Source organism: Penaeus vannamei, chromosome 14, assembly GCF_042767895.1.
Source record: "Penaeus vannamei isolate JL-2024 chromosome 14, ASM4276789v1, whole genome shotgun sequence".
In the NCBI taxonomy this organism is placed as follows: Eukaryota; Metazoa; Arthropoda; class Malacostraca; order Decapoda; family Penaeidae; genus Penaeus; species Penaeus vannamei.
Genome location: NC_091562.1, coordinates 110,001 through 120,000, shown reverse-complemented (window position 1 = coordinate 120,000; position 10,000 = coordinate 110,001). Strand labels below are relative to the sequence as shown.

Below are 10,000 nucleotides of genomic sequence, written 5' to 3'. Positions count from 1 at the left end.
GGAGGGAAGAAGGAAGAGAGGAGAGAAAACAAGAGAGAGGGAAGAAGGGAAGGAAGGAGAAAGGAGGATTGAAAGAAAGGAAAAATGGAAGGAGGGAAGAAGGAAGAGAGGAGAGAAAACAAGAGAGAGGGAGGAAGGGAACGAGGGGGGAAAGGAGGATTGAGAGAAAAGGAAAAAGGGAATGAGGTAAGAAGGAAGTGAGAGAAAACAAGAGAGCCGGAGGGAGGGAAGGAGAGGGGTTAACGCAGTGATGGGAAAACTTAAAAGGAACTGCAGCCAGTCTGATAGAGAGATTATTTCCTAATTCTTCGGTTCGAGTAATTCTCCTTTTTGCCACGACAATTCACGGACGGAAAGAGGCCGAAAAAGTGTGGAAGGAGGGAGCTAAAAGGGAAGAAACTATGAGCGAACGATGATTTCCTGTTAGATATTTGCTAATACTAAAACAACAACAACAAAAAAAAAAGTGTGTAGTTAAACATCTCCTTACACACGATGCTAAATCATATACCACTGCGATTTCTCACCGTACAACCCACACCTAAATCACGGTTCCCGATGCGATTCGCCGTAGTAAACAACTGCACAAAGGAAAGTTGGATCTGGCTGCAAGAACCTCCAAACGAGAACGGATTTAGCTGCGCCCAATTTTATCGCGAGAGGAGAGCCCCGTGAGAGAAACCCAAACGCGGAGATCGAACTGGAAACACACGAACGCAAACACCATCAACATAACTCGGTGATTCTAAATGCGTTGTCCATTATCTTGCAGGACAGAGTGCACGGGACGCAATCGTATCAACTGCAACCTATGGCAAGCGACAGCTACACCTAATCTTGCCCTCCTTATACCCTGAACCATAGCTACGGGCAGGGGTACAAGGCCCTTTAGTAAATGCCCAAGGGGGGGAGGGGGGTTGTCGCCAAGACGGTGACCGGTTACTCTGTCGAGAGCTTTCAAGGAGGTCGTACTTGTGCTCAAGGCGGGGGGGGGTCGTGGGTGTTGTGTCTCCCGCTAATTCAGATGTGGGAGGGGGCAGGAGAGGAGGGGAGAGGGAGGAAAGGAGGGAGAGGGAGGTGAGAGGAGGAGGGGGAATGGGGGAGGAGAGGAGGGAGTGGGGAGAGGAGAGGAGGGGAGTGGGGAGAGGAGAGGAGGGAGTGGGGAGAGGAGAGGAGGGGAGAGGGGGAGGAGAGGAGGGGAGTGGGGGAGGGAGAGGAGGGGTGTGTGGGAGAGGAGAGGAGGGGGGTGGGGGAGGAGAGGGAGGGGAGTGGGGGGAAGAGAGGGAGGGGAGTGGGGGGGAGGGGAGAGGAGGGGAGTGGGGAGGGAGAGGAGGGGGAGTGGGGGAGGAGAGGAGGGGAGTGGGGGGGAGGAGAGGAGGGGAGAGGGGGAGGAGGAGAGGAGGGAGTGGGGGGGAGGAGAGGAGGGAGTGGGGGGGAGGGAGAGGAGGGGAGTGCGGGGGAGGAGAGGAGGGGAGTGCGGGGAGGAGAGGAGGGAGTGCGGGGAGGAGAGGAGGGGAGTGCGGGGAGGAGAGGAGGGAGTGCGGGGAGGAGAGGAGGGGAGTGCAGGGGAGGAGAGGAGGGGGAGTGGGGGAGGAGAGGGAGGGAAGTGGGGGAGGAGAGGAGAGGAGGGGAGAGAAAAGTGAAATAGAGGGAGGGATGAAGGGGAAAGGAGAGAGAGGAGAGGGGAGAGGAGAGCGGGATATAAGGAAGGAGGGAGGAGAGAGTTACAGAGGGAGAAAAAGCGGATGGTAGCCACAGTAGTGACTAGATGAACTGGTAGTTGCCTTATTTGTAATAATAGTTGTTGTTGTTGTAGTAGTTGTTGTCGTAGTGGTTAGTTGTTGTTGTAGGTGTTGTCGCAGTGGTTTGTTGTTGTAGTGGTTTGCTATAGTAGTAGTTGTAACTGTAGTAGCAATAACAACTACAACAGCAGCAAAAATTAAAAATATATATATAATAATAAAATAGGCAAAAGTAAAAAGCAGGAAGAGGAGACCCAGATGAAAAATCACCTTTAAAAACACCTGATTCCCACGCGTAACGTCTCCCTCAGCGCGTTTAAAGGTTACGGAGAGGAAGGGTTGAGTGTGTGTGCGCGTGTGTGCGTGCGTGCGTGTGTGTGTGTGAGGAGAGCTTTTGGCTATTTCTTAATATGGCATCGGCTCTTGGGGTCTAAAGAGGCGCTTCCATTTCCGTGTGGTTTCTGCTACCCACGCTCATTCCAGCCTACCCTTGTGTGGCCTTTTCTTTCGATAGCATGCCCAAATGTGTGCAGGACCGTGCCAACTATGCATATTGTCCGATAAATACAAAACCCTGAGATGGCAACTTGCAACCCCCCTCCCCCCCCTTTTTTTGCCAGGTACTTATTTACAACTACTTAATTCTAGTTACACCAACCGATATAAAGATTTCAATGGGATAAGCTTGGGATCTGCCATATCTATAATACCAGATCGATCCACATGTCCGAAAAGATTCACACGGCAGAAAAAAATGTATCAAAGATTGAAAAGGCGATTTTAGAAAATATTCTCTCGCATCTCCAGTCAGAGCTTCACCTGTGCCTTAAGGGTATATAGAACCACAAGTGTACTGTCTGGTTTTTCCAATGCACTTTATCAAACCGCCCTCACACCCTCCGCTCACCGCCCACATACCCCCCCCCCCCTCTCTCTCTCCCTTTGCCCTCACTCCCTCTCTCTCTCTCTTTGCCCTCCCTCCATCCCTCTTTCTCTCTCTGCCCTCCTTCCATCCCTCTCTCTGCCCTCCTTCCCTCTCTCTCTCTCTCCCCTTCCTCCGTCTCTCTCCCTTTCCTCCCTCTCTCTCTCCCTTTCCTCCCTCTCTCTCTCTCTCCCCTTCCTCCCTCTCTCTCTTTCTCCCCTTCCTCCCTCTCTTTCTCCATCCCTCTCTGCCCTCCCACCCTCTCTCTCTGTATCTGCCCTCCCACCCTCTCCCTTTCTCTCTCCCTCCTCCTCTCTCTCTCTCTGGTTCATCCAAACATGCCATAGAGACGTGACAGCCTGTACACGAACACGAAAGCGCGCAAGCATGCAAACTCCTCTAAGTCAAGTGCCAACCACTCACTCCGCGCCAGTGGCCAAACAATACAGACAGCGGAGGCGTGTCACTCACAACACTGGACGATTTTCTTATCAACAATGGCCGTCTTCACCTCGTTCGCATCCTCGCTCGCCGCTGCCAACGTGAGAAGGGGAGGGGGACTAGGTATTACTCCACCTCCCCTTCTCTCTCCTTCCACTCCTCTCTCTGCGCTGTCTCCGTATTACCTTCACTTTATTCTGTTATCCGTCTTCTCTTCATTTATTTCTTCATCTATCCCCCACTTCATTTGCTTCTTCCCCTCTCACCTCCTTCTTTCTCTGTCTCTCCCTTACCCTTCCTTCATTCTCTTATCCCATCCTCTCACCCCCTCTCTCATCTCCTTCCTTCTCCCTCTCTCTCATCCTCTTCCTTCTCACCTCTCTCATCCTCTTCCTTCTCACCCTCTCTCATCCTCTTCCTTCTCACCCTCTCCCATCCCCTCCCTACTGCCCTCTACCATTCTCTTCCTTCGTCCTCTATCCTCACCCCTTGCTTTCCCAGCTCTCCTCTTCCTCCCTTTCCCTTTCTCACCATCTCCCCTATACATCCCTCCCCTCCTCTTCCTCTCTTTCTCCCCTCCCTTCCTCCCCAACCTCACCCCTCCTTTCCCTCTCCTACCTCCTCCACTTCTCCCCTTCCCACTCCATCCACTCCGCTCTCCATCTCTCCCCTTCCTCTCTCGCGCTCTCTACCGTCTCACCCCCCCCCCCCACCCAAGGAACAACAGATGATGACGCAACGCCGGTTGATTCACTCCCGTGTGAATCACCAGTCGGTAGGCCATTCCACGGTATCCCTTTTACGGAATGTGCACGACGGGGTCCTTCGGTTGTGGGTGTGGAAAGGCGAAGGGAAGAGGGGAAAAGAGGAGGGAAGAGGGGGAAGGAGGAGGAAAGAGGGGGAAAGAGGAGGGAAGAGGAATGCAGAGGGGGAAGAGGGGGAAGAGGAGGGAAAAGGAGAAAAGAGGAGGGAAGAGGGGGAAAGGCGAAGGTAAGAGGGGAAAAGAGGAGGGAAGAGGGGTAAGAGAGGAGAGAAGAGGAATGAAGAAGGGGAAAGAGGAAGAGGGAAGAGGAATGAAGAAGGGGGAAGAGGAGGGAAGAAGGGGGAAGAAGGGGAAGAGAGGGAAAGAGGAAGGAAGTAGGGGAAAGGAGGAAGAGGGTGAAGAGGGGAAAGAAGAGGAAGAGGGGGAAGAATCGGGGAAGAAGGTAGAGAGGGGGAAGAGGGAGAATAGGCAGAAAAGGGAAGTAAGAAGGGAAGGAAGGAAAGAGAACGAAGGGAAGGAAGGAATAAAGGTAGGGAGGGAGGGAGGAACGATAGAAAGAGGAAGGGACTGGGGAAAAGAAAAAAACAGGCAAGGATGTGAGAGGGAGGGAGGAAATATGCGGGAGGCCGGGAGGAAAAAGGGAGAGTGAGGGAGAGGAAAGGATAGACGAGTGTGAGCGGGGGAGGGAAATGAGAAGGGCGATGAAGAAGGAAGGAAGGATGGAAGTGGACAGGCGAGAGAACAGCGAAGGAAAGGAAAGAGTGTGTTGGGAAAGAGTGGGAAGGAAGACAAGGGAGGGAAGGAGAGAGAAGGGTGAAGGAGAGCGGGTAGGGTAAGAGAGAGAAAGAGGGAAGGATAAGGGAGTGAAGAAGGAAGGAAGAGTGGGTGATGGAAGGAAAGCGACCAGAGCGAATGAGAAGGAAAACGAAAGATAGGAAGGAGAAAGGAAGAGAGAGAAGACGAAAAGAAGAGACACAGAATGAGATTAAAGGAGCAAGAGGAACAGGGAAAAGAGTGAAGACGAAAAGAAGAGACACATAATGAGATTAAAGGAGCAAGAGGAACTGGGAAGGCGGGGAAAGAAACCTCCATGCACTTCCTTACGGCCTTACAAGCCCCATCCGGCCCATATTTTCGCCTTTATGCGCGCCTTCTCTGCCCGTGTCAAATCAATATGGAGGCACTTCCGGTGTTGGGGGCTTTAAATCGAGGTCTGACACACACGCACCAGACTGAAGGAATGCATGCATGTTTGGAGGGGGAGGAAGGGGGGCTAGGGTGGGGGTGGAGTGGGGTTGGGGGGATTGCATGACGACTCGGCTGGGGGTGGGAGAGGGAGTGGTGCGTCTGACTTGGGGGTGGGAGGGTGTGCATGGGAGGGTGTGCATGCGAGCGGGTGGGTTTGTTGCAGGTGTGTGCGTGTGTTTTTTTGAGAGGTGGATAGGGTGAAAAGGAGGGAGATGGAGTGGGTGAGGGTGAGGGTAAGGGAGGAAGGGAGGGAGGGAGAGAGAGATGAGAGATATAAGAGAGATAAACAGACGGAGAGAAATGCAGATAGAGATAGAGATGGTATGCAACTATTTCCGTATTCCTACATCATCGCTCTGTAAAACCATTCCCTTCCTTCTATTCTCGCCCCCTTATTCCACCTCCTCATTATCTCCACTTCTCTCTGCCTCTCCCTCCACCTCGGTCCCAACCTACACTTCTCTCAGCCACCGGGTGAGTTACTCCATCCTCAATTATCATCATTATCTATCTATCCCTATCTTTATCTTTGCCTCCGCCTTCACCCTCACGGCGCCGTGTCTGCCTCCAAGGTTCTCCAAATACCCTGACCTTACACCTTGTGAACCTGTTGCCCTTAAACGAGTCGAAAACACGTCTTGCTTAAAAATATAACGTTCCCGACCGAATCTTCCCTGTCTTTAAAGTAGATGCACAGACAGACAGACAGACAGACAAACCCAGCCCTAGACACGCGGGTATGCAAACACATACCCAGCCGGAGACACACGCACATTAAAGTAAAATGAAAATAAGCAACGTCTCTTTTCTTCGTCATGTCTAAGAAAGGAAATTTTGCACTGTGCCTCTTTCTCTCTTTTCCCCTCATTCTAATTTACCATCTTTTACCCTTACCCACCATTCTTTATTATAGGATTGTAACAGTAATACACACACACACACACGCGCACACATTTTTCAATTCCTTCTTCCTACTCATTTCCTCTTCTCCTCTTCCTCCTTCTCTCCCTCGTCATAAAACCCTCCCGGCCTTCCACCCCCCTTCCTCTTTTTCACTCATACACCGCCCCGATCTGCTACCCCGTCGACCACCCCTTCCTTCCCTGCCCATCTATCCTTCTTACCTCCCACCCCTCCCCTTCCTACCTTTCCTTCTCTACCCTGCCCATGTATCCCTCCACCCTTCCACCTCTCCCCTGCCACCCCTCCTTCCCCCACCCATCCCTGAGGAATGCGTGTAGGAACCCCACAGCCGCATTCCTTTCGCCGCCCGACCGCATCAGGAGAGGAAGGAGCCGAGAAGGAGCCGAGACGCGCATATAAGGCTATCGCACATGAAGAGTCTACGGTGCCCACCCCCCCTCCCATCCCCTTTCCCTTCCCACTGTGCCCTCCCCCTCCCTTTCCCACTCTCCCCTCCCCTTTCCTTTCCCACTCTCCCCTCCCCTTTCCTTTCCCACTCTCCCCTCCCCTTTCCTTTCCCACTCTCCCTCCCCTTTCCTTTCCCACTCTCCCCTCCCCTTTCCTTTCCCACTCTCCCCTCCCCTTTCCTCTCCCACTCTCCCCTCCCCTTTCCTTTCCCACTCTCCCCTCCCTTCCCCTTCCCACTCCTCCCCTCCCCTCCCTCTTCCCACTCCTTCCCTCCCCTTCCCTTCCCACTCTTCCCCTCCCCTTCCCTTTCCCACTCTCCCCTCCCCTTCCCTTTCCCACTCTCCCCCCCCTTCCCCTTCCCCCTCCCTCTCTTCTAACCCAGACGGTCAAGAATGCGCGCGTGTGTGTGTACGTGGATAAGAACTGCATTTTTTTCGCTTCAAATAGTTTGAGTATCAGGGGGGAGGGGCAGGCTGGAGGAGGGCACAGGCTGGAGGAGGGCACAGGCTGGAGGAGGGCACAGGCTGGAAGGTGGGATGCGGGAAGGGCAGGACAGGGGGAGGGGAGGGCTTAGGGAGGGAGGTGGAAGGAATAACATGCAACTGGGGATGAAATTGTGAGCGGTGGAAGGAAGAAAGGGGGAACGATAAGGAAATAAGGTAAGAGGAAAGTGGAGGAGGAAATGGAGGAAGAGGCCGAGCAGAACGAAAACGAGGGGAGGAAAGGAAATAAATCGAAGACGGAAGGAAAAGAGTCGAAGCGAATAAACACACGAAAAATAACAGACCAAAGTGATGAAGAATAAAGTAGCAAAAACAGAAGAAAGAGCCCACGTCCGTCGTTTCATTTAACATGAGCTCTCCAGTGTACAAACACCAAACAAACAAACCTACAACAATCAGAAACTACAAAAAACAAAGACACAAACACACCGGACAGTCATGCACGCGTCCGCACACATGCACTCCATCGCGCAACCTTCTGTCTCGTATCGAAGGCCTACCACGCCAGGAACCGACACTGCATGACATGACCAACAAAACGGCCATCCCAGGGACTTTCTCTGCCTAGGCCTACCGCGACCGCCAAGGGAAACGAAACACGGTCGGCCAAGGAGGAGAGGGGGGGGGGGTGGAGGGTGGAAGGGACGGGAAGGGGGTGGGGCGTGGGAAAGGAGCGGACGAGGGAAGAAAGGGGAGGGGAAGAGCAGGATGATAAGGGGTGGGGGAAGGAAAGGCAAGGGGAGGGGATGAAGACAAGAGGAAGGGAGGGAGAGGAGGAAGAGGGGGAGGAGGAAGAGACGAGGAGAAAAAAGAATTCGGAAAGAGGAGGAAGAGGAAGAGGCTAAGGGGAGGGAGAGGGGGAGGGAAAGAGGGCCAAGGGTGGGGAGGGTAGCTGGCTCATATTACGAGGTGCCAGACATGGGATAGCAGTGAGGATTGGGAGGGGATTGAGAGGGGACTGAAAGGAGGTAACGGGAGGGATAATTGGAGACACAGGGAAGGAGCAGGTGCCATTATGAACGGAAGGAGGGGAGAGGGAGGTGGAATTGCTAATATTGAACCCTGGGGCAGAATAAACGAAGGGGAAACAGTGAGGAGGGAAAGGGACGATGAGGGGAAAGTGGAAGGGGGAAGGGGAGGGAGGGCAAAGTGAGGTCACACGCGCTCTTACTAATTAGTGCTGGGCTGAGGGGGTGCCATGGAGGGCGCGGGTGCCACCTGGCCGGTCATCTGAGTTGTCGCGAGCGGGTTAGACATGAAGGGCGGCAACCTGCAACGAAGACGTGCGTGTTGGGGTCACAGATATCCGATCCGGGTCGGAGGTGGCGCCCTCAGTCCGGTCCGGCTGCTAAACCTGATTTGAGCCGCTCGAGTTTGATGATGACGGGCCGTCTCTCCGCGTCCACGACAGCACAGTAGATATGAATATTGTAACTTTCTAGGACTATATTATAACCTATTTTGACCTATTCCATGCATAGGCCTATGATTATTAGTCTTTCCGTAGTACGTACCTGATTTTTTTTTTTTTAATTGAAAAACAGACGAAGCAACTATTGCTAAACATCCAGACTTACCCCCCCCCTCCCACCTCCCATCCTCATCTTATCTTTTCTTTGAGCGTTTCAAGATTTCTACTTCCTCTGACAAGACCTAAAGAGCCAGACTGAAGGCTCTCCCGTCCTCCCAATAACAACTTTATGGACGCCACACCACCAGCCCGAAGCCTAGGCTAAAAATACACCTCTTCTGGCCGTCGTCTCGAGTCTGTCCCTAAGCATTTCCATCTATCAGCTTCTCCCCCTTTCATATAATCTATCTGTCTTCCTATTGAATGTATTTTTACGACTCCACATTTATCAAATTCACGAGAGAAGGAGCAAGAGGGAAGACTTTTTACTAAGTAAACGAAGCTTTTTGGTTGAATGAACACCCTTTTCATTCAACTCCAACTCAAGTCCTAGGCCCCTCCCTTCAGGACTGCCCCTCTCCAAGTGCTAATCCACCGCATTTCCTGTAAAATTTCGTCATTTCCCTCAATTACGTAAAACTGGAAAGCTTCCTCTACACGTTTCTTCAGCTGTCATGTAAATCATGATGTAGGCCTAGCATTAGAACATATGAAAGATTATCACCGTTCCCCGTGGAATGAATCGTTAATTTACTATCTGGCAAAGAGGGATTATACTAATTTGTTATGCTTACTATCAACCTACAATTCACGATAATTCATACACCTCTCTTCGCACAAAACAACTCCAAAATATATATGAAAGCGACAAAACATAAAATTAAACAATGTCACACACACGCAGTAAATTCACCATATTATAATCTAACAAAAACGCAGCACAAACACACACTAGATTGATTTTGACTATTAATGAATGCGTAACTGAACTAGAGCTTTTTTACCTGGAGGAAGTGAGCATTGAGCGCTGGAAGAGAGACGATTCCCGATTCATCAATTCATTGCGGAAGCGAGCCATCTCATCTTCCATTTTCTTCATTTCACTGTCGAATTTCTCCCGAATTGAATTGAATTCCTGGTCGATCACGCTGAAGTCTCCCAGTTTGACGGGAATGTGCTTGAAGCCCTCCATTTTTTATGTATTAGGTTTGTTTATTCTGTTAAACTTAGCGGTCGATTTGTCTCTTCCTAGCGTCTCGCGTGAAGGAGCCTGGATGGAGAATGGGAGGGGAGACACGCAGGTCCTCACTCGCTGGCTGCTCAACACAAACTGACGTAGTTGTGCTTTTGGCAACGAACACGCCGGCGTCCGTGTGTTTTGTATTCGCATCCGTTACTGTGGCTTTACCTCGCCGTTTTATATCTACTATGAGATTTTATCAACTCTTTTTCAACTTTGCGAAGAAAAACAACTATTAGTATAAGGTTCTAATAGCTACTTCCCTCCTAAATTTCAAACTTTCGCTTTATTCATGGCAACTTTACACCGACTTCCGTGATTGGTGATCTAAATCGAATATACAAGTTCGAGAATGATCT

General features: G+C 51.5%; 1 protein-coding gene across 4 annotated transcripts in view; it reads right to left on the bottom strand.

Annotated features, from left to right (window-relative positions):
- Positions 1-9,732, bottom strand: part of LOC113805750 (protein lethal(2)essential for life) — a 44,755-nt gene extending 35,023 nt beyond the window's left edge. For 3 of the 4 annotated variants that reach the window (XM_070129539.1, XM_070129540.1, XM_027356811.2), the window contains exon 1: positions 9,406-9,732. In XM_070129539.1, coding sequence (XP_069985640.1) covers positions 9,406-9,593 — 188 coding nt within the window. In that variant the 5' untranslated portion in view covers positions 9,594-9,732. Of the gene's footprint in view, positions 1-8,161; positions 8,261-9,405 lie in introns of all 4 variants that reach the window. The other variant, XM_027356810.2, reaches the window with a different exon arrangement.
- Positions 9,733-10,000: the final 268 nt, after the last annotated feature.